General features: G+C 61.5%; 3 protein-coding genes across 3 annotated transcripts in view; 1 reads left to right on the forward strand and 2 right to left on the reverse strand.

The window, feature by feature from the left end:
- RECQL5 (RecQ like helicase 5) overlaps nucleotides 1-19436 on the forward strand; it is a 29618-nt gene extending 10182 nt beyond the window's left edge. Inside the window, exons 9-20 of the mRNA XM_052657520.1 lie at nucleotides 14956-15174; nucleotides 15413-15512; nucleotides 15644-15680; nucleotides 15803-15861; nucleotides 15948-16021; nucleotides 16552-16645; nucleotides 16875-17009; nucleotides 17258-17796; nucleotides 17940-18030; nucleotides 18227-18445; nucleotides 18624-18693; nucleotides 18783-19436. Of these exons, the coding sequence (XP_052513480.1) occupies nucleotides 14956-15174; nucleotides 15413-15512; nucleotides 15644-15680; nucleotides 15803-15861; nucleotides 15948-16021; nucleotides 16552-16645; nucleotides 16875-17009; nucleotides 17258-17796; nucleotides 17940-18030; nucleotides 18227-18445; nucleotides 18624-18693; nucleotides 18783-18883 (1738 nt within the window). The 3' untranslated portion in view covers nucleotides 18884-19436. The remainder of the gene's footprint in view (nucleotides 1-14955; nucleotides 15175-15412; nucleotides 15513-15643; nucleotides 15681-15802; nucleotides 15862-15947; nucleotides 16022-16551; nucleotides 16646-16874; nucleotides 17010-17257; nucleotides 17797-17939; nucleotides 18031-18226; nucleotides 18446-18623; nucleotides 18694-18782) is intronic.
- On the reverse strand, nucleotides 5898-12888 carry SMIM5 (small integral membrane protein 5). The gene is made up of 3 exons (XM_052657521.1): nucleotides 12629-12888; nucleotides 7232-7391; nucleotides 5898-6814 (listed from the first exon to the last, which is right to left on the reverse strand). The coding sequence occupies exons 2-3, from the start codon at nucleotides 7356-7358 to the stop codon at nucleotides 6705-6707; spliced, it is 237 nt and encodes a 78-aa protein (XP_052513481.1). The 5' UTR covers nucleotides 7359-7391; nucleotides 12629-12888; the 3' UTR covers nucleotides 5898-6704.
- Nucleotides 19437-19845: 409 nt separating the features above from the next.
- MYO15B (myosin XVB) overlaps nucleotides 19846-22434 on the reverse strand; it is a 30119-nt gene continuing 27530 nt past the window's right edge. The window contains 11 exon segments of the mRNA XM_052658646.1: nucleotides 19846-19905; nucleotides 20075-20215; nucleotides 20297-20430; nucleotides 20542-20687; nucleotides 20944-21059; nucleotides 21201-21346; nucleotides 21530-21626; nucleotides 21755-21832; nucleotides 21934-22028; nucleotides 22121-22236; nucleotides 22338-22414. Coding sequence (XP_052514606.1) covers nucleotides 19846-19905; nucleotides 20075-20215; nucleotides 20297-20430; nucleotides 20542-20687; nucleotides 20944-21059; nucleotides 21201-21346; nucleotides 21530-21626; nucleotides 21755-21832; nucleotides 21934-22028; nucleotides 22121-22236; nucleotides 22338-22414 — 1206 coding nt within the window.

The following is a 22434-nucleotide window of genomic DNA, read 5'->3' on the forward strand; positions in this document are numbered from 1 at the left end:
TATCCATTCCTTTGCTCATTTGTTCAACCAGCAAACATTGATTGGTACTGACTCTGGGCAAGGCACACCAGAAAAGGGGGTACAATGGGGAACAGAAAGAGACCCAGCCCCTGCTTTCTGGTACTTGAACCAGTGGGGAAGACAGGCATTTATCAGATAATCATATGAAAAATGTTTAATTCCAGACTGTTAAAGGGCTTTGAAGAAAGAGTACATAGTGTTTTGAGAGTGGCCCCCTTGGCCTGCAGAAAGTCAGGTCACGACTCTTCATTCTGGTTGGTCGTTTTGGTCATGGGGAGGAAACCAAAGATGATAGCAAACAAGACGAGAGACAGGACCGTGGTGAAGAACAGGATGATCACTGCCAGGCCCCCCAGGTCCCAGGGGTTCTGCCAGAACTCCATCTTCCAGGAGTATTTTGATAGCATTCTGTCCATTTGAACCTGGAAGGCGGGGACAGAGGCCCTGAATGCCAGGGCTTCTCCACAGCCCTCCCCATGCGCTGCTCCCTGCTGCCCTAACTCCATTCTCTGGTGCCGTCTCAGAGCAGCGGCCACCTCTGCAGTTAGTGGGCATTGAAGGCACGCTGGGTCATGGGGCTCGGTGCCTCCGGCAGGCAGCAAGTGGGCTTTCCTCCTCCGCAAAAGCGAAAGCAGGGACTGGCACCAAGGGCAGGGGTGGGGGTGGTCCGGTGCGCTCTGCCTTCCCCAGGCCTTTCCTGAATAGCCCTGCTGTGATCAGGGACTTTCTCTCCCATCCCTGAGACCTGCTCAGCCAGAACCTGAAAAGCACTGCTGTAGGGCCTTCCCTGGTGGCCTAGTGGTTAAGACTCTAATCCTGACCCCAGTGCAGGGGGCACAGGTTTGATCCCTGGTCAGGGAGTTAAGAGCCTGCACACCATGTGACACGGCCAAAAAATAAGTGAAAAGCACTGATATAGACCCTTCCCGGTTTTCCTGCCTCAGTTGTGAACTGAGAGGTCTGCACTGGAGTCAAGGCGTGGACAGACTCAAGCTGGGAGCTCAGCCGGCTTCCTCAGAGGCAGGACCAAGTCGTCATCTGAAACACGGCTGAGCCGGGCAGGCTACAAGCTGGTAGCCAGTTGAAGGGAGTGAAGGCGGAGAAGGGAGGTGCTATTACCCGGCTCTGCTGCTCTCGCTCTGTGTCCTAAGAGAGGGTGGGTCAGGGGAACCCTTCAGAGCCACGCTTTGTGGGGCCGAGCTGAAGACACTGCCAGGAGACTAGAGCTCTTCCCCGACTCAGAGAAGCAACTTTGGGGAAGAAAAGGGGTCACTCTGATGGCTGGCCCTGACCAGACCTGCCTGCTGTCACCAGAGCAGACAAAGGTGGCCTAGGGCCTGTTGCCGAGCAACCGCATTCCCTTTCAGCCTTTCCCACTTACCCCTTCTGCTGTGTTCTGCCCTCTTGCGATGCTGTTTTGGAGGGCTGCTCAGGGCATGTGGGTTGAAGTGTCCTGGCTGAGACAAATCAGAATTGGAGTCGGCGGCGGGGGGAAGAGAATGGCTCCAGGGCCCTTGCCCCAGGCCACCTGTCCCCCTCACCTGTGTCCACTGAAAGGACCTGCTCAGGAGGCCCCAGGCTGGGGCGCCACCCATGGCTGCTTGCTTTCCATGGCACCAGGTAGATGATTAACCACAGCTCCTGCTGGCACCTCCTGGAACCAACATGGGGGTGTTTATCACCAGCGAGGCCCCGGCTTCCTGCGGAGCCCTGACTTCTCCCTTGGTATCTTTGCCTCTCAGGCCTGGCCTCAGCTGTTTCTTGTGGGTTCCCACCCATGGTGTGATGGAGCGGCCAGGAAGCGGGAGTGGGGCCTGTGCCCTGGTGCATGGAACCTGGTGGCCGCCATCCCTCCTTAAAAGACGGGAGTCAAGTGTCCACAGTGGCCAGGAACTGCGCTGGGCACCTTGTGTCCAGTTGTGAGCAAGAGAAGCAGGCTCTGCCCCCCCAGGGGTTCCTTTCTACGGCCTGTTAGAGTCATGTGGGAGTATTTCTGAAGGCCCCTCCTCTGGGTGTGTTAGAACCCTGTGCTTGGTAAAGCTCGCCAGGTGATTCTCACGTGCAGCTGGAGCTGGAGAAGGTGGTGGCCGAGTTCCGTGAAGTCCTTCTTAACTTTCCTGGCCTCATTGACCCGGGCTCACCTGCTGCCTCACATTTCCTTCTGTAAAACACACTGACTAATGAATGCCCTTGGCCTGCCGGGGTCTAAGCACACCCTTGGGCTTCCACTCCATCAGCTTAGTTGGATTCTTATCAAGAGTCAGCTATTTGTTCCCCAACCTGTTTTGTGGCAGCTGTAGTTGTTATTATAATTACATAATTGCACTTAACATTACATGAAAAGGAAGCAATGGTAATAGCCGAAACCCCAGTTTTACAACCAGGGAACAGGCACGGAGCAGTTAGGTAGCTTACCCAAGGTCACACAACTAAGAAGTTACTGCTCTGAGGTTTGGACCCAGCTGTTCCACTCAGCTGCACAATCTGAGCTCTGAAGCACTATGTTGGACCTCAGAACAAGCAGAGAGGGAACGTATTTCTTTCTGTAAATACTACTTGACCACTTTAGAATCATTCAGATGGCATTTCTGTCAAAAATAGATGTGGACAAGACAGCTGTTAACAGTTCCTAAAAATGCAGAGGATTTCACAATCAGGTTTCTTTGCAGATGCCTTTTTTTAGAAAGCCGACTTTTACTTTTTTAATTTAAAGCGCTATTTGCTTGTTTGACCGTGTCGGGTCTTAGTTGAGTCACATGGGATCTTTTGCTGCAGTGCATGGACTCTCTGGTTGTGGTGCACAGGCTCAGAAGTTGTGGCACGTGGGATTAGTTGCTCCGAGGCAATGTGGGGTCTTAGTTCCCTGATCAGGGATCGACCCTGAGTCCCCAGCATTGCAGGGTGGATTCTTAACCACTGGACCACCAGGGAAGTCCCCTTATTCTGCCTCAAAGAAAGAAAAATTAGCAAATAGACGAGTCAGGAGACCTGATCAGCAAACCCACACTCAGAGAAAAGATGTGTGTGTCTGTGTTTCTTTCCATCTCAGATGAGGAGTGGAGAGTATGTATGTCTCATATACGCAAACATTGCTTTAATTGACTTTTTCTATTAATTGCTGGCCCAGGTCAAAAAATTCTTCTGAAATAATCACCAGGAAGGGAGTGATATGATGGGAAGAGGTAGAGAATGCTGTTGGTGCCCTTGGCATGGCCTGGGGCCCAGGGGACTCCCCTGGGAGGAGCAATGATTAAGTTGAGATGTGAAGATGATGTAAGAGTTAGAATTAGGGGACAGCAGCCAGCTGCTTCCCAAGGAGAATGAAGAAACATTTTCTAAGTACAGAATTATTTTGTTTTCGTTAATTTTTTAAATGATCATTTTGCTGTTGTTTGTATCGTGTGGCTTGCAGAATCTCAGGAACCTAAGCCAGGGGATTCATCAGGAACTGGATCTGGACCACAACTGGATCTGGACCACGGCAGTGAAAGTCCAGAATCCTAGCCACTAGGCCACCAGGGAACTCCCTGTCCTCTGTTTTTTAGGCTGTGGAATTTGTTGTTACCCATAAGCAAATATATTGTCCTGAAGGTTGTTATTTGTAGATTGCTTTCAAACATTAAGGTTCAGGAAAACAGATTTCAGAGAAAACGGTGTTGTGTGGCCTCTGCTAATGAGATTCTTGCACCGGTGGCTTGACTGTAGTTTCTGAGGTGTGATGTCTGGACAGTGAACTGTGCAGATCCGAAGCGGGGAGTGAAAAACCCTTGTGAGACACCGAGAGCACAATCGTGGGCATTGTTGGAGCAGAGGCCACAGGCAGGGGCTGCGGCATGAAGAGGCGCGGAGATCAGCGCCGAGACGGTGGGACGCTGCGGCAGAGACCGCAGGTAGATGCGACTGGCGGCCTGGTCCAGGGTGGCACGGTGGTGGGAGCAGAGAGGTCTGGTCGCCAGCATCAGCCGGGTGTTCTCTGGGCTTGGGCGGCCTGACAGCGCCTCTTTCCTGGCCCCCAGCTGCCTTGTTGTACCTCCTTGTATATTCCTTCCTACAATAGAGGGGGATTGCTGTCTCCTCTCCATGCCTATCTTCCCCAGAGGGCCGATCAGAGTGTGTCAGGCTGCTGTTGTGCGCAAGGAGGTCTGGTTGGTTGAGCCGCGGGGGCTTGGAGCCTGCTTGGGACCTGACCGGACAGTTGCGGGGGAGCCGCTGGTGGCGGGGCTGTGCTCCTGGAATCCCGCGAGGGCGGGGACGGCATCTTATTTGGACTCGGCAGTTAGGTGCTGCCTGGCCTGGAGGAGGAAAACACGAGTGAACTTCCTGTCCACCTGCAGGTGGCCAGGGCTGCCCGTGGTCCCCAGTTCTTGGCAGCTGCACCCAGGAGCCTGAATCTTTTCTAGAAAAGAGGCTCAGTGTCAGTTACCCTGACGAAGGATGTTCTCGATGCTGATGAACCTGCTGAAGGAAGATCACACTGGGCTGTGTCTTCTGAACCGACGCCTTCCTGGGGAGCCTCCAGCTTCGGGTGCTAGGCCCAGGAAAGGCAGGGCTTCACATGTTCCCGCCTTCCCTGTGTTTTTCTTCTGGGAGGGAGCTGAAGATGGGCCCCACCCCAGCTCTTAACTCCTAGGCCACACCCGCTCACAGGGAAGGGTGTGGGGTGCGGCTCTTTGGGGCCTGAGATTGTTAGGTGGTGGGTGATGGAGTGGAGCCTTATCAGCACTGCAGCTGGAGGCCTGGGTGTGGTGAGCCAGACAGGCGGGTCCTGCCACTGTTCAGCTGGTCCAGTTTAGGCAAGTTACCTACTTCCTCACCTTTGAAAAGGGGATCAGAATGGTCCCTTTGGCATTAGGTTGTTGTGACAATTAAATGGATTTATCTGTGTCAAAAGGCTTCAGACACGCCTGCGGGTGGGATGAGCCCTGGGTGCATTTTAGCTGCCTCTGTCCTCACTGTTATTGTTATTACTATCATCACTATTATTCTGACCCCATTCTTTTCTGATGGTGGTAGAAGGGTAGAGTGTACAGACAGATTCTTGCATTTCTTTTATTTTCTGTGGAACCATTTCCTCTCTGGGACTTCCACCCAAACCAAACCCGTTAGACAAGTCCTTGGACACCGGGGAGGGAAACCAACCAGGGAGAGGGCTTCTCCTGCTGGCCTGCCATCTGGAGATGGTGGAGTGGCGGGGGCTGGCATCCCCTCTCCCCTCCCTGTTTCCCGAGTGGCAACCAGGGCAGGCTGCACAGGCCGAGAAGACGGAGGTGTGTAAAGAACACAGCGCTCTTCATGGCTCTGATGGACCGGTATTGGGGGAGGGCATCAGGTACTGTGAGAGCCTCTGCCTCCCCTACACTCATTCCTGGGTTTGTAGCTCTACCTGGAAAGTTCTGTGGAGAGAAAGTAAACTGGAGGGCAGGAGGCAGGCAGTGCTGCGTGTCAGCAGGAACAGTCCTTAAAACGGGTCCACGTTGCTCTGGCTCAGCCCCCCAAATGGAGGGGCAAATAAGGATGCTTCGTATCGGTGGAGCTCTTAGGACATGCCCAGTGTTGGGCCAGGTCATCGTGCCAAGGCCATCTTGGTTTATCCTCACAGGCTTACCCGAGGAGGAGGGTACCAGGATTGTCCCCATTTCACAAGGGAAGGAAACATAGCCTTGGAAGGTCGAGTCACATCTGTTCATGTAGCTGGTCGGGGGTGGGGGGTGGTGGTGAGGATTGGAACCCAGACCGTCTGGCCCACTGGGGAGAGGATGTTGCGGTCGGGAGGCAGGTTATGGACGACAGTAGGGACCTCACGTCTCTTATTCCGGAAGTTTGAGGGGACCTGCTAGGACAGGGCATGCCGCCTACAATTAATGGCCGTGGTGATTGTGGCGTGGCATTCTTGAGCCCAGCACCTGCCTGGGGCAGATGCAGCCTCCGTCGCGGCCGACCAGGCATCGGGGAGCGGCGCTCGGCAGGAGGGCAGCCCTCCCCTGGTTCCGGAGTCTTGCCCGCTTGCCCCCTTCCCCCCAACGTGGCATTCTTGCCTGCGTGTTTCTCCAGCTTCCGTGGGCACAAGGAGAGCAGAGGCTGCAAGGAAAAGTCACTGGCCACACCCCGGGTCTCCTGGCATGCCGCCCTCCCGATGCACAGGGCCCAGCCCGGGGAGTGGGGCACCGCAGAAACACATAACCAGAAAGCCTTTACTGGAAAGAAGCAGGCAAACACTGGAAAGAAGCAGGCAAACCCTGGAATAGAACACTGACATGTTCCCCACTCTGGGGGGCGCTTGGGACCCAGTAGCTCCTGCACAGAGCCCCTCTGATTGGCCTGCTTCTCTCTGGCATGGGACCCCCGAGGGCCAGCTCCCCACAGATGCGGGCTGTTCTGTGAGTACGGGGACCACGCTCTGTGCTTTGTTAAAAAACTCAGGTCGGCAAAGAATCCCTGGTGGTTTTCTATCTTCGAAACCATCGATCCCTCCTGGGCACCTTGCAGGTGAGAGTTCTGTGGCTGAAACAGCACGTTTCCTTGCTGAGGCTCCACGTCTCTCAGTCAGCGTCCGGGTCCCTGGGCTCAGCCAGGGCTGAGCCGTGGGTCTTTGTCTTGAGGGGTGAGGGCTGCGGGGCCAGGCTGACACCTGGGTCGTGGCGTCGGCAGTCTCCTCTCCGGCTTCTCGGCCATCTCCCTGGCCCTCAGGGTAGGGTCATGGGTCCCACCTGGGTCCTCCTGCCTCTCCGCCTGGGCCAGCAGTACTGACAGCAGCAGAAGCCGCAGGCAATCAGTAGCAGCAGCACTACAGTGCCTGGAGAGGGTGGGGAGACAGCAGAGAGCACGGGAAACTCAGACCGGGTAGGGGAGAAAGCGCGCACCTCACTTCTGAAGAAGCCCCCTTGGGGGCCTGGAGGACCTTCCCCAAAGGTCTGCTTACGGGTCAGAAGCAGCGAGAATCTGGGGAGAGGAGTGACTGTCCCCACGCCGGCCCCCAGAGCTTTTGCTCCCTTCATCCCTGGGCCCTGGTTTTCAGCACACCCCATCCCCAGGCGCAGCATGTCGGAGAATAGGGGGAGATCCCCTGCCCCCCACCCCACCCTCTGGAGACATCTGCTGCTCCTCCTCTGTCTGGGGAACCACCCAGCCCTCCGACTGGCACCGTGGTTTCCTCTCCCAGACGCAAGGAAGAGCCCTGGGTGCCGAGGAGACTCCGGGAGCCCCGGCTTACCTGTGAAAACCACCAGGACCGAGAAGGCCAGGACCTCCACGGGCTCGGCCTGCGGCAGCCTCTGCAGCTTGAGCAGCAGCCTGTCCCCGATGGAGTGTATCTCCTGCACGAACTTGCTGGCTGCCATGCTGCGCCGGGCCCCTGCTGGGTGCCTCCTGGGCTGCAGAGCAGAGAGAGGGCCTGGCGTCCCCGCAGAGCTGGCTCCCGAGAGTCCGCCCTCTCACCCACCCCGGCCCGCAGAACGAGTTTGTCAGGTCTCGCCCATCAGAGTCCGGTGGCTCACCAGGGAGGAAGCGAGCCGTGGGGGCCCTCGCTCAGCACTGGCACTGCTCCAGCCAGGGACACGGGGGAGGCTGAGGCCCCGCCGGGCACAGCCAGCCCCGGGAGGGCTCTGCCAGCAGCCAGGGTCAGCCACACTTGCTGGCCGTGAAGGTGACTGCCCTGTTCCACTCCTTTGTTTTGAGACACAACTCCTAGGTGTTGTCAGGGTGTCTGGTATGGACACAGCTTCCCGGTTGGTTTCCCGGTAGGGACACGGGGCTCTGGGATCCCAGCCTGGCACCCTTCCCTTTAGTCACTTTTGGGGACAGCGGGCTGGCTTCTCCCGGGAGCAGGCTGTTGGGGGCTGCTGGCCAGGGTCGGCCAGAGGTGAGCGCTGACTGAGGGGGTGGTCTGAGGCCCCCTGGGGTCCCCACCCCTCTCATCAGCCCCGTTTCTTTCCTCATTCGGTGTCTTCCTGTGAGAAGGTGGGGTGACACCGTACTCCTCCAGTTTTCCCCAAGGAGTCTTCTTTCAGGATGGGACCAGGCGTCCCAGGGAGGGTGTAACCGCCCCGCTCTTACTGGCTGGGACCTGCTCTTCTGGCTCTCAAGAGGGTCCTCTTTCTCCCCCACACCCCCCGCCCCCCTGAGTGGCTGGTCAGCCTCCAGGCCCCCTGACCCAGGGCTTCCTCCGGCCCGTCCTGCCTGAGGGGCCGAAGGTGAAGGCCCAGGCCAAGTCAGTGAGTCAAGGCACGTTATACCCGAGACTTTCTTCCCCTAGCGCCTTACCGGTGGGCACGAGGGAGCCAGTGCCTCTTGAGAGAGGGCTCAGAGACAGCCTGGGCCAACCCAGCCTCAACCTGTTCACCGAGGCGGGGCTGCCAGCGGCCTCGGGCCTGCGCCAGGCCTTAAGCTCTTGTTGCCACCGCCCCGTCCCTGATCTCTGCCTGGCAGGTTCGCCCGGTGCGGGCTGTGGTCACCCCCGGCCCTGCCACTGCAGCGGAGCGTCCTTAGAGCCGCCTGGAAGGTCATCCGCCGGGCCCTCTGCGCTGCCCTTGGCTCCCTGCCCTCTCTGGCATGCGGCCTTTGCTCAAGGAGGGGAGCCCCCGTCCTGCCCAGCCCTTCCTTCTTGGGCAGCTCTGGCCGTTAGAGGGTGGGACCTCCTGGAGGCCTCATAAGCCCCACCTGTGGTCACCTAGGCCACTTCTGCCCCCCCACCCCCGTCCGCCTCGCGGTCCTTCAGGGCCTGGATGGTGGCTGGCACAGGTGCCTCCTCCACAGGGTTCCTGCTCCCGTCTGGCCAGCCGGCCCTGTAGCACAGCATTTGAATCACCCTGGGTTTGATGCTGCCGGCCTCCTCCCTGCTTTTGTGACTCGGAGTCACTTTGTCTCTCTGGGTCTCTTCCTCCCCTCATTTTACATGAAGACGGGGTGCCCACCTTGAGGCTGTCAGGAGGGAGGGGTGGGCCCAGCGCCGGGCTCCGGGAGTGCCCGGGGCACGTGGTTCCGCTCTGGGTGGGGAGAGGCCAGACGGCCTTTGGGGGCCGTCACGGCCCCCTCCCTGCGCACGCCTTCCTCCAGCACCTTTGGGGAGTGTCGTCTGCGTCCTTCATGCCAGGATGTCTGTGGTGTGTGAGGTGAAGGAAGGTGGTGGGGGGCCGGCTGGAGGCGGGGAGCTGTGTTGTAAGTGATGATGCTACCGCAGGCAGGTGGCGATGGCTCCGTGGAGGACTGGATGGTGTTCTGTCAGAGGGCAAAGCTCCTGGAGTCAGAGCCCCCCAGCTTCTCCCATGCCGCAGCCCAGGGTCTGCACCTTTCTGCAGAGGAGATCAGGAGCCCAGTCTTCCAATGTCCTGGGAGGCATACGATTCTGGAATGCCATGCGTCACCCCCTTCTGCCTCCTTTCTTCTGCACCTGGGGACCCTGAGACTGGAGAGAGGAAGGGACCTCTCCGCGGTCACACTGTGCCTCCCTGGACGCCTGTCCTGGGAAGCCTGATCTTTGCAGACAAGATCAGGAGCCGTGCACCGAGGGCCTGGCTCGTGTGACCAGGGCTGCGGAGACCAGCCCCACCCACACATGGGAGTCTGGAGCACAGCGTCTTCACTCACTGGGCCGCGCCTGCTCTTTGAGAACCTCCTGTGACTTGTCACCAAAGGGCAGATCTTGCGAGTCTTTCTGTGTCAAGTTCATGAGGACCCCTTTCCTCAGGTCACACCGAGCAGACCTCCTCCCGCTGACCCGTGGAGCAGGTGTGCACAGGAGCGTGGTCCTGGGCCCCTGGGCGTCCCACACCCCGGGTTTCCTGGAGGATGAGAGCCTGCCCGCCTGGCCCATTCCAGTGGGCCGACCGCAGCCCTCAGGGAGCGTGCACCAGGCTCCAGGGCTGGGCTGCTCTTGCCTCCCTTCTTTAGCTGCACTTGGCCTGTCTTTCTCAGCTTGATTGGCCCAGGGCCTGCATTGCCTAATGGAGCCATCAGAGACACTCCTTCAGAGGAAGCAGGGAGCGCAGGCTGGCAGGGGGGCTTTTCCACTTGTGCCCCCACGCCTAAAGGCTCAGGAGGGATTGCAGAGGGGGTGGCTCCGCTTCTGAGCGAGAGGTTGCTTGGAGACCCTGGTCAGTCGGGGTGCGGAGGGGGTGCAGGTGTGATCCCCAAAGCAGGGAGGAGGAAGGTGGAGCGGAGGCTGAACCGCTGTGCAGTAAAGGCGGGGCCTGTTGGCCCTTCAGGGCTTAGGAAGTGAGAAAGCTGCAGACTCATGCCCGGGGGGCCCGGGCCCCACTCTGGGAAGAGCATCCGTCCACGCCAGCTGCGGGCCACAGACTCGCACGGCCGGGGCCTGTGGGGACCGGAATCAGCCAGCTGCGCCTGGGTCAGCCCTGGGGGTGCCCGTGGGATCCCGTCTGCACTGGGGACAAGCGTGGATCTGCCCCGAAGACCAGAGCCCCCTTTGGTCTCCAGTTGCTATTTCATCCTTTCCAGCTTGGCCTTGAGTGAAAGGAGCCTTAGTGGGCCCCATGGGGGAGTTGGAGGGGGCTTGTACTCCTAGAGGGTGGAGGCACATTCCAGCAGGTCCCGGGCGGGCTTCCCAGCACACTATTTAAAGCAAGGCCAAGGGTGCCTGACGCCGGGTGCCTGATATAACCAGCCGTCGTCAGGTGACCGTGTGGCCGTGGCCCAGCTGTTGCTCAGCAGGGAGCCCTCAGCGTTCCCAGGTGTGGCCCGGGAAGAGGGGGCACTCCAGGGAGGGCTGCCTCTTGTCCCTTTAACCTTCCTCCCATGTTTGGAGGGAGATGGGAAGGGAAGCCCTGTGGGCCTCTCTCTATGTTTTGCCAGTCTTCCTAGCTCAGTTCCGCCACACTCCTTCCCAGACTGTACTTCCTGCCTGTGAACCAAGGAAGCTAGAGTATCTCCCAGCCCCACGCCCGGTAGCACCTCAGTTAGGAGCAGCCAGAACAAGTGGTGGCTTTCCCTGGCTCTCGGCCCGTATGGCCCTTCATGGCCCTGCCCCAGCCAGAGGGGCAGCCTGCAGAGCGGGGAGATGTGCCAGGCTGAGGGAAGGCTGGCAGAGCTGGAGGGACTAGGACACATGCCTTTGGGTGGCATCTCCTGGCACAGAGGGCCTTGCAACTGAGCAGCAGGCGTCCTGCAGGCCAGACAGCTGCCACCTGGTACTGAAGTGGCCCTGTTTCCTTCTTGCCAAACTGACGCTCCAAGTCCAGGCACAGCTGTTTGGTGACTGATAAGGGCGTGTTGGTGCCTAAAGGGTCCAAGGGCTTCTTGCCCTGCCTCGTTATTTTATCAAGGTGGGTTCATCCACCCTTACTTGTTGGAGAAACAACCGGAATGAGGCATAACTGAAGGCCGTGGGTGTCTTAGCAGATTCCCGAAGCCTAACCAGCGAGGCAGAGGTGCCCACTGTGTGCTGCGCTTCCAGCCTTAGCCCCACCTTGCGGTGGAAGGGAGACACTTGAGCCCTCAGCAGCCCAGGGTCTCCAGCCCCATAGCTCTGCTTGCTGCTGCTGACTCTTCCCAGTCCCAGAGCTGGGCATCACCCTTGTGTCCCTGCTGAGGGACTTGTGTTTGAGGGGCCCCGTCCACTTGCGTCCTCTGGGCCTGCAGACTCTAATCCCCACCTGCCTGCCTGGGCCGTCTCGCGGTGGCTCACCGCTGCGTCCCTCCCTCGCTCGGCGTCTGTCCCCTCTCTCTGTCATCACCGCCTGTCGCTGCAGGGCTTTTAAGCCTCCCCAGCCTGCAGCCCAGGCCAGTTCCTACAGCCTCAGTGGAGCCAGGAACACACAGGCTGATGTTTGGTTTCCACCGTAACCTGGGTGGTTGTTTTCCTTCCTAGGTAGATGTGGGCTTGTTTGCCTTGGGGAAGACATCTGGGGGGTAGGGGTGGGGGTGGCTGGGGAGGGAGCCTTTAATGCTGCTTGTGTGAGGACAGGGAGGCTGGAGCAGTGTGTGTGGAGGGGTCCGCACTGTGGGCCCAGTACTGGGGTAGGGCAGTCCCCCCCCAGCTTCACTTCTACCCCACCCTGGGGTTAGGGCCCTCAAGCACTAGCCTGGTGCTCAGGGAGATTTGGGGGCTCCTGAAGATCTCAGTGGGCACTGGGAGGAGGACCTGGGCCTAGCCCCCCCTAGCCAAGAACAAGCGTCCCCCTATAAGAGGTGGGAGCTGCTGCTCTTGTTCAGGACATCCACATCCTGGGTGGTTTGAACTGGCTGGGCCTCAACTGGGAGAAAGCAGGTACTTGATCCCGGGGGGAAAGGGAGGCTCAGTGGGCAGGCGAGAGCTCCCTCCCCGGCCAGGCCAGCCAAATCCCTTGTTTAAGCCCCCTGAATAGAAAGAGCTTAAACTAACTTTTGTCGAGTAAGCAGGCTCCCCAGGGCCCTCTGCCTGCTCAGCAAACAGAGAAAACCACCCTGCGACGAGGGCTGTAGCCTCAGCCCCGGGGCCGTGCTGGGTCCCAGCGGGAGAGGGGAGAGCCCAGGCTCGAAGGGGACGCTGTCTGGAGACTGTGCCCTAGTGTGTCCCCCAGGACCCTCTTCTCCGTGTTCGTGGTGGATCCACCCTCGAGGCAGGGGACCCTGGCGGCGCCCTTCCCTCCTCCCCACTCTGTGACCGGCCACTCACCTGCGAGTCAGGTGCGGCGGGGGCGGCCACAGGTGCAGGGCAGCCCAGCGGCCTCGAGTGTCTCTCCTCCCTGCCTCCCCCGGCCAGCCCGGGCCGGGCTCACACCTCTTCCTTCCTTTGCGGATGCGTCTTTCCTGACCCGCGGCTGCGCCCCGGGTGCCTCTGCTCAGCGCAGCGGAGCTCCTGGCTGTTGACAGCCAGCTGCTGTCTCGGCCTCCGCTTTTTTGTTGTTGGTCGTCCTGGAGATTCAAGTGTCACATTACTCGGGGCGGCCGCTCAAGTGGGGAGCCAGTGCCCCTGCTGTGCCCAGAGGGAATCCCTGCCGGGAGGGCGTCCTGCAGCCTTCCTGTGCCTGCTCCCTTCCCTGAGGTCTGCCCTCCTGTTCCTCCTCCTCTTCCTCTCCTCCCTCCTGGCTGGTGTGGGCTGGGCCTGGGCTGTGAGCTGATGAAAGAGGAGGGCGACTCGCACGTTCCCTGGCAAGGATGACCTCTGGGAGGCTCCACCTGAGCGGCGAAGTCGGGAGGGAGGGGGCTTGCAGCTCTCCAGCCGTTGGCACCCCGGCCCCCTTGGGGGACCCATGTCCCTCAGCCCCCAGTCTGTCCTTCAGGCGACTCCCCAGCAGGCCCCCGTCCTCTCTTCTCCTGGGAAAGAAAGAGGGGGAGCTGCTGGACCACCCAGGCTGTCAGCCCTCTGGCGCGACATCTCAGGGAAGGACTCGGGAGTCCTGAGTGACCGGGGAGTATCCCAGGCTTAGCCCGTCCCTCGGGAGGTGGCCCCGGAGGAGAGAGGACACTGCTGCTCTTTTCTCGACAGTGTCTGCTGGGGCTGTCTCCACACTCCCGGCCCGGCCAGCAGGGATGGGCTCCACAGAAGCCCAGTGGCCAGCAGGGCCGTTTGACATTTGGCTGGTCATGCCACCCCAGCAGACCAGGCGGTGCCCGGAGCAGGACAGGGGCCGACCCTAGCCCGCATCTGCGAGCTGTCAATGGAGCCCTTTGAGTGTGAGCACAAAACGCCAGTGAGTCAGGGCTTGGGGGAGGGTGCGGGGAAGGAAGCCAGGCTTGTGGCCTCACCACTCGGATGCCAGAGTGTCCCAGAGGCCAGGCAGGCGGCACGGACTTGGGCGGCGGGGTGAGCAGCGTGGGTTTGGGTGCGGCGGGGATGGCGCCCTCTGGTGGCCGCGCAGCCAGCCCACATTTCCTCTGGGCGGTGTTCTCCGAGCTGGCCTGGGGTCTCGGCTCCTCAGCCTGTTCCTTGCAGCCCCAGGCAGTGCTTGTGTTTAAGTCGTGTCCCAGCTAGAGCAGTGGTGCCAGCTCTTCTTGTCTTTGGGATGTGGTACCTGGATGGCCTTGCCTCTGCCCTGGCCTCTCCAGAGGCTTCGCCCACCCTGTGCTGCATGCCTGCTGCAGGGACCATTGTTTGTAATGGCCCGGATGGAGCTGTGCCCTCCCCCCCAGCCCCGGTCTCTACATCTGCCCCAGTGATCCACTGGGCCCCCACAGGAGAGACTGCTGGAGGCTGGCACCCCAAGGGGGCTGTGGTGGGTCAGGGCAGAGGAAGATGTGAGGAGGAAGACCACGGCCAAGGCTGTGCTCACCAGTGCCCAGCATGGGGTGCTAGCCCAGAGCTGCCTGGTTCCTGTTCTCAAGCAGTCTCTCGGTTCCGGGCCGTGTACACTGGGTCAGGCAGAGGCTTGTTAGGGACAACAGGGAGGAGTCGCCAGGAGACAGAAGCAGAGCAGAGCGCCGAGGTGGGGTAGGGCTACTTCCTGCTGTTCCCTCTCCCACTCAGCAGACAGTGAGGAGCGGTAATAAGAGCCCTAAGTGCTGAGTGCTGTGGCGCACTCCGCAGCGCTGTCTCGGCTCTTACGCTGCCCGAGAAGGCCAGGGCTCTCCTTGTACCATGTTGTAGGCGTGTTATGCTCGAGGTGCCTAAGCTTCATTTCAGGAGGTCAGACGCTTTCCCCAAGGACACAGCCTCAGCTGCAGAGTCAGAGTCTGCACCCAGAGGCGATGCTCCTCCCAGGGTGCCCCACTACCGGAGGATGGAGAGGGTGCCGGGGCCTGGAGCCCAGAGGAGTGCCCCATGGAGAAGCAGAGCGGGTTCGTGCCCTGGCTCCCCTGGGCACATGTGTTACATGGCTTTGAGGAATCTCCTTCAGCTCGTTGTCCTCATCTATAAAATGGGCACCCCACCCAGCCCAGTGATGCCTTGTGAGGCTTGCCTGAGATGCTGGCCACAGTGCCAGACAGCCATGCTCAGGCAGAGTTTGGGGGCTGGGTAAACAAACGCTGGCCCGAGCAGGTCCCTCACCACCCCTGCTCCAGGTGCCGCCATGCTGCTATTGCCAAGTACTTCGGGGACTTGCCCCCCGCCTGCACCAAAGGCTGTGACTGCTGCCAGAACCCCGCAGGTGTGCGGAAGCAGCTGGACGCTTTGGAGCAGAGAAGCAGCTGGAACAAGACCTGCATTGGGCCCTCCCAAGGGAACGGCTATGACCCCGAGCTGTACGAAGGAGGCCGCAGGGGTTACGGGGGCTTTAGCAGGTAAGGGGCCATGAGGCCAGGGCCCCCCAACCCACTAGAAAGAGTCTGGCATTCTCTCCTTGGGGCCAAGGCCAGATCAGAAGTGACACATGCCCCCACCCCGAGGGCCACACTGGGGCCAGGACATCAGCGTTGCCCCCAAGCATCCAGGGCATCAGAGACATCACTGCCCTACCAGACGTGTGATGGGAGGGCAAAGCCCAGACCCAGGACAGCTCACGCCCAGCCTGTCGCCTAGGTATGATGAAGGGTCTGGAGGCAGCGGGGACGAGGGCAGAGACGAGGCCCAGAAGCGGGAATGGAATCTCTTCTACCAGAAGCAGATGCGCCTGCGCAAGGTGAAGGGGGCAGGGTTCAGGTGGCTCTGGGTGGCCCCTGTTCACACCCTCTCAGCCCCTCGCTTATGCTAGACTCGGAGCTGTGTTGCTATGGGATAGGATGACTCACAGGACTTCATGTCATCTTCCAGGGCAAAGACCCCAAGACAGAAGAATTCGTACCCCCAGGTCAGTACAGAGACGTCCCCTGGGCTGATCCCAGGGTGTGGGTGGCGGAAAGCTCGCTGGGGGGGTCAGGGACGCGCGAGAGCAGGCAGTAGGCTGGAAGGACTCGCCTCTCCTCCCCGCAGATGAGGACTGTCCCCTGAGAGAGGCTGCCAGTAGGAAGATCCCCAGGCTCACTGTGAAGGTAGGAGGTGGGCAGCTCCTCACACCTGCCCTCAGGCTCCTCCCCCCACCTGGGACCTGTGTGACCACCTTCCTGCCCTGATGCAGGCCCGTGAGCACTGCCTGGGGCTCCTGGAGGAGGCGCTGAGCAGTAACCACCAGGCCACAGGTTCCGCTGATGGGTGAGTGTCGTCAGCCCCCCCGGCTTGTTTGGGCGTGCATGCCCTGTCCCTCAGTTGTGTCCGACTTTCTGCGGCCCCATGGACTGTATGTAGCCCACCAGGCTCCTCTATCCATGGGATTCTCCAGGCAAGAATACTGGAGTGGGTTGCTGTTTTGTCCTCCAGGGGATCTTCCCGACCCAGGGATCCAACCCTGCATTCCTGTGTCTCCTGCATTGGTAGGCAGGTTCTCTACCACTGAGCCTCCTAGGAAGCCTCCAGTTTATTTGTGCACCTCTCCCCAAATTGTGACTCATCTTCTTCCCAAGGGGGTGTGGGTCTTCACACAGCCCCACCGGGGGCAGGCTGGGCCATGACAGGCTGCCAGGAACTGCCGAAGGACAGAAAGCCATAGGGGCCCAGACAGTCCAGGCTGGAATCCCTGTGCCCAAGGCCATTCCCACCAGGCCCTGAAGCCATCTCCAGGGTCCCCTGCAAGAATCACAGGGCTGACCTCAGGCCTGACACCTTAATCCCATTGCTGCCCTCAGACTTGACCTCCAGGCCAAGGCAGTGGAGCTGGAACACGAGACATTCCGCAGTGCCAAGGTGGCCAACCTGTACAAGGCCAGCGTGCTGAAGAAGGTGGGCACTGGGCAGGGGCGGGGGGGGCGGCTCCCCACCCAGGGGACCACTCATGTAGGGGGAAGCCCAGCTCCCCCCCTTCCGTGGCTGCAGGGATTTCTAGCCAGCCCCATGGGGCTAGAACTTGTCCAGTGTCCAGTTGCCTGCAAGCGTGAGCCACAGAAGCCACTCATGGGAAGCCTGGAGCTAGCGGGTGCCAGCCAGGGCGTTTCCCCCCCCGCCGCCCCAGGTGGCTGAGATCCACAGAGCCTCGAAGGAGGGGCAGCTGTACCGTGTGGGAGGCAGCACCAGCAGCTGCAGCGCCCAGGCCGAGCCCCCGGAGCCCACCGAGCATGACATCCTGCCTGCCTCCCAGGTGTACTCGGTGAGTCCACCACGCCACCGGTGCCCCGGCCCCTCGCCCTTCATATTAGCACTGTCCTTGCTCCTCCTGGCATCACAGCCCTGACCCTTGCTCTCCCCTGCCTTGGAAGCCCGCCAGCACCTCTCTCCAGCCCAACACCCAAGCCTTGGCCTGCCCAGCCTTGCCTTCCCCGGCCCCCGCGGCCACACCTGGACCTGCCAGCGAGTGCTGGAGGGGCCTGTGGTCAGCAGCCTCTTTCCTCCTCGCAGCTCAAGCCCAAGCGGGTGGGAGCTGGTTTCCCCAAAGGCTCCTGCCTGTTCCAGACGGCCACAGAGCTGATGGAGAAGACGTGGGTCCCAGAGCAAGAGCCCCGGCCTGAGCAGGGTGGTGAGCAGGGGGCCCCCAGCCGGCCCTGTGACCGCCAGGGTACGGAGTGCGCCGAGCCCCTCCCCGGGCTCCAAGGAGAGGCCCCCGGGAGCGATGCTGTTTGTCAGGGGCCCTCCCCCGAGGAGGAGAGAGGCCCTGCCCGGGGCAGCCCCACCACCAAGGTCCGGGTCAATAAGAAGCAGCAGCTCCTGGCCGCCGCGGCACTCAAGGACTCTCAGAACATCACCCGCTTCTTCTGCCGAAGGACCAAGAGCCCGCCCCCACTCACTGCAGCCCTAGGGGTAGATAGTACCAGCCCCTCCCGTGATGGGGTGTGGAGACCCCTGACGCTCCTGGAGAAGGGCTCAGGGCAGGAGGATGGAGCCGTGGGGCGTTTGGCTGCCCGCCCCGATACCAAGGAGTGCGCTGAGGAGGGGCCGAGGTGAGCGTGTGGGCAGTCTTGGCATCCCCTTGGCTCCCTGGGCCTCTGCAGCGGGGCTGGCTCCTGCCACAGGCTTTGCAGGGCTGCCCGGGCTGAAGGGGTGGAGGCGACTGGACCCTGATGCCTGCTCCCCCTCCGGCCAGTGCCTGCCCGCTCAGAGACCAGAGGCCCCCCGAAGGCCAGCCCAGCCCCACAGAGGAGGCACAGAGAGGCAAGCGGCCCAGACCCCAGCAGGTACCGAGAGGCACAAGGCTGCCATGCTGGAGCCTGCTTGGGGGGCCCCGAGACAGTTGTCTCCACTGTCCACACCCCAGGGCAGATGGGCCGGGCCAGAGGGAGCCAGCGGACGCAGAGACCCCGTCTTCCAGAAGGAAGGGAGGGGCCCGGAACAGGGGACCCCAGAGTGACCCTCCGCTGTGGCCCTGCCCAGGAGAACCCGGGGAGCCAGGCTCAGAAGAGGCCACGTCCCTCAGCCAAGGCCTCCATCCTAGCTGAGGCAAAGGGCAGCGTCTCAGCCAGCGACCAGAGCCCCCCGAGCCCCCAAGGCTCCTGCCAGCTCTCGGCACCCAGCATTTCCCTGAAGGAGGCTGCGAGTGTGGTGGTCAAGTGTCTGACCCCCTTCTACAAGGAGGGCAAGTTTGCATCCAAGGTATGGTAGGTGGATGGGCCCTGTTCTCCCCTGAGTCTGGAGCACTGGGGTGCAGACGGAGTGGGGGAAGCGTGAGTCCAGGACAAGAAAGGCGGAAGCCCGCGGCCCCCTCCAGGGTCTGCCTTGCCCTGGGTCCTGGCATGGGTGCTCCTGGCTTCTCCCCACCCTCTCTCTCCAGGAACTGTTTAAAGCCTTCGCCCGCCACCTCTCACACTCACTGACCCAGAACCTCTGTCCGGGAAGAAGCGGTGAGTGTGAGCGGCACCGGCCGGGAGGGACTTGTGGGGGCTCTGCCAGGAGGGGACTGGCCCTCACGCCCCCTCCCCCCCAAATCTAGTGAAGGAAGAGGCACAGGACGTCATCAAGCAGTTGTTCCGTGGCCGAGCCCGGTGCGAGAGTGAAGCCGACTGGCACGGCCTGTGTGGCCTGCAGAGATGACCGATGGGGCCCGATGGGGCCCACATTCCTGCCTGCCCCCCAGACTCCAGCGTGGCCCACCCCAGCGTCGCTCAGGACCAGGGAGGGTGGGCGGCCTGCTCCCAGGCTTTCCCCGCTTCCAGCCACACCTCACTTTGGAAATGGGCCCGAACACCTCCCAAAGCGCGGTCAGCCCACCTTTCTTTTTGCTCGCAAAGCCTGAGGCCCTCTTTCTCCTTGCCTGCCTGCCTTCCTGGCCCTCGCAGTTGGGTTTTCTGGGCCAGATCCCCAGGTGAGAAAGGGGCATATGGTGTGGTGGCTGCCAGAGGAGCAGAAAGAAAATGGTCCCTCCACCTCTTAAAACACTTTAAACTCAGGGCGAGGCCCAGCAGGCCAAGGCCATGGAGCCGATTCAGGAGGAGCCCCTGCTGCCCTTGGTCCACCCCCACCGCCCTCTCCCCTCACGATGCCGCCTGCAGTCCAGCCCAGAGGCAGAGCTCATGCCAAGAGGGGCAGCAGCCCGCCCTGCCCCTGCTCACCTCCTGGTCAGGAAGACCGGGCGGGACATCAGCATTTACAGGAGAATAAAGTGTCCAGTTGGACACGCACGCGTGCAGCCCCGTTCTCTCAGGAGTTTTATTTCCTCAGCAGCCGCTCCTCCCAGGTCTGGGCACGTGCTGATGTGGGGCCAGGGCCCAGGTGGACATCTCTCCCAGGCTGGGTGACCCCCCAGACACCCAAGCCGAGTTCCTGCAGTCCCCACCACAGGCCCACCCCAGAGCGAGGCTCGCAGAACTTCCCCAGTTGAAGTCCCTGTAGCAGCCCCACTCTGGGCCATGCTGCAGTGGATTCCAGGACAGCCAGGTGCTGAAGTCCAAACCAGACTGGCCTCACCACACCCAGAGGAGATTGTCGAGGTGAGACATGGGCCGGGGAGGGGTCCCATCTCCATCTCTGCCCCCCCCTTGGGTGCAGCACGGCCCCTAACTGGAAGGAGGGTTGCCGTCCAGCAGGAAGGTGATGGTGTGCTTCAGCTCCTGGGCCTGTGCAGGTGTGGCACATGAGGGCAGGGCTCCCCTGCCAGCCCCCCGCCTTTGTCCCCCAGCCCCACCATGCCAGAGCCCTGCGCAGCAGCCTGGGCCCAGGCGGCTGGGCACACCGGGCCTGGGTGAGGCACTTATCACCTTCTCAGGGCACGCGGAGGCCACCCACCTGTGGAAGCTCAAACCAGATGGTCTGGGGGTTGTCGGCTGAGCCGTAGTTGAGCTCCAGGCCAGGGGAGCCCTCTGCCTCCAGTGGGCTCAGCAGGTGGAGCCGCTGCAGGTCCCTCAGGGCGATGGAGCAGCACAGTTCCTGGGGGGTGGGGTCAGTGTCGGGGGGAGCCCAGTGCCCCGAGGGTGCCCAGGCCGGCACGGGGGCAGGAGCCCGGCCCACCTGGGAGCTGGGGTCCATGAGGACAAGGTGCTGGCGGTTCAGCCCCAGGAGGCCGGGGCTGGGCAGGGCCGGATTGCTCACTCGCAGCACCGGGTAGACCGTGTACCCGAAGAGGGGCAGCTCGCTCACGGCCTCTGCAGACGGAGAGCAGGGCTGGTGGAGAAGCTGCTTAGCCCCTCTACCCTTGCCCCTCCTTCCTGGGTGCCCCCTTCCCCCTCCCTGGCCGCCCCCTGCCCCAGACCCACTGATGAAGCTGATCTGTGCTTCCTGGGAGCTGTATCCTTGTAGCTGCCTCAGTTCCCGGCCCATCAGGCTCTTCACGGTGGCCACGTTCGTCTGCCATTGCTGCTGCCACTGCTGCTTCCTCGGCAAGTAAGCCAGGAGGTCTTGCCTAGGGCACAGCCTGGTCAGGCAAGGCTGGGCAAACAGCTGGTGCTAAATCAATGAACCAGTGGCTACCGTGGGTGAGACCAGGGATCCAGACACATGGATGAGGTGTGGGCCCTGCCCTGGAGGAGTGTGGGGTAGGATGGGGGACAGGTGTACACAGCCCGCTGGGTTAGGGTCATGAAGGGCACCAGTGGCCTTGACTTTGGAGGAGGGGGTAAGGGGGTGACAGGAGGCATGGGGGCTGCGTTCACGCTCACTCTGAGGGGGGCTCCTCCTTGTTCCTGCTGAGCTGCTGCAAGGCAGCCAATCTGGCAAGTCGGGTGTCTTCCTGGGGGCTGAGCCCCAGCTTCCCCTGCAGGTAGTCCCGCAGCACCTGAGCGGGACGGGGGCAGCAAGGGGGTTGCTCCTGAGCCTCAAGCCCACTGCTGGCACCCTCCCTTCTCCTTTGAGGGCAGGGATTCTTGGAGGGTCCCTGCCCAGGCAGCTGAGGCTGGTACTACTGTGCAAGGCAGACCTGGCTGTAGTGGGTGCTGATGTAGGTGGGATTGTCAAAGTGCAGCCGGGTCTCCCAGCCGAGCCGCCGGCTGTGCAGGCTCACGTCCGGACCCCCCAGCACACTGTTGAGGTACTCCTGGGGCCACAGGGGCCGCACCAGCTCATCTGCACCAAGAGTCCAGGTTCCCAACCTGAACAGGCTTACCAGGGCCTGCCCAAGCCCCGCCCACGGCCCACCCAAGCCCCGCCCATGGCCCGGCCAGCCCCAAGCATGGGAACTGCCTCCCTCAAGGCCACAGCAGTGGAATCCACCCTGACCGTGCTTCCTCCCCAGGCCAGGTGGCTCACCATCCCCTTTGATGAGGAAGAGGGCAAACTCCTGCACTTCCTGGGGGTCCGTGATGCCCATCTGCCTGCACAACTCCTCCAGCACCTCTGCTGCCACCTAGACATGTGGACAGAGCCGTGATGGTGCTGGGGAAGGAACAGGACTTCGGGGGTGGGGGGGGTTCCCAGAACTGAGACCCACGGCTTCCCGTGTCTCCCCGCCCCCTGCTGTGGCCCTGCACTCACCGTGAAAGTGCGGATATTGGTCTTGTAATCCACACCCCCAGGCAAATGAATTAGGACCAGGTGGACTACTTGTCCTTTCTGCCAGGACAAGCGCAGGGTCAGTCCACCCGTGAAAGAGGCCCCAGCTCCTGCCACCCACTGGGAATCCTGGAAAACTGCCTGGCCCGCACCCCCAGTACCAGGAAGGCCTGCATCTCGCCTGGGGAGGGCAGCCGCCGGCGACCCCCATACTTGACTGTGCGCTGGAGGTGCTCTTGGCTGCTGTGGGCCAGCTCTGCAGAGAGGAGCCAGGCCGGGCTGTGAGCATCTCCCTGCCCCTCCCTGAGCAGCCAAGACCCCAGCCCAGAAGCCCCTCCCTGCCAGCACCTTGGTGAGGACCCCAGTCCTGCAGAAACTTGGTCACGTAGGGCATCAGCGTGTTCGACGGGGGGACGCAGCCCGTGAGGAGGCTGAGGAAGCGCCAGCCTCTCGCGCAGAGTTTCCTGCAGGGCAGAGAGCCTGGGCCTCAGGCTGGCCAGGCCGCGGTGCTGTGCTTTCCCTGAGAGGCCCCCCCCGCCTCCCCCCACCCCCATCCCCCACTCACGGCCGGGGGTGTCCTGTGACCTGCTTGATGGCCTGGCAGTAAACCTCGTCCCTGAGATCCTCCTTCTCCTGGCAGAGCTGTGGGAACAGGAGGGGCA

The sequence above is a fragment of the Budorcas taxicolor genome, chromosome 19, assembly GCF_023091745.1.
Source record: "Budorcas taxicolor isolate Tak-1 chromosome 19, Takin1.1, whole genome shotgun sequence".
NCBI lineage: Eukaryota > Metazoa > Chordata > Mammalia > Artiodactyla > Bovidae > Budorcas > Budorcas taxicolor.

Coding starts and splice junctions, on each gene's coding strand:
- SMIM5 (XM_052657521.1), bottom strand. CDS start 7,358: ATGGCAGCCAGCAAGTTCGTGCAGGAGATACACTCCATCGGGGACAGG. Junction 6,815..7,231: donor GGTCCTGGTGGTTTTCACAG/GTAAGCCGGGGC, acceptor CACCCTCTCCAG/GCACTGTAGTGCTGCTGCTA.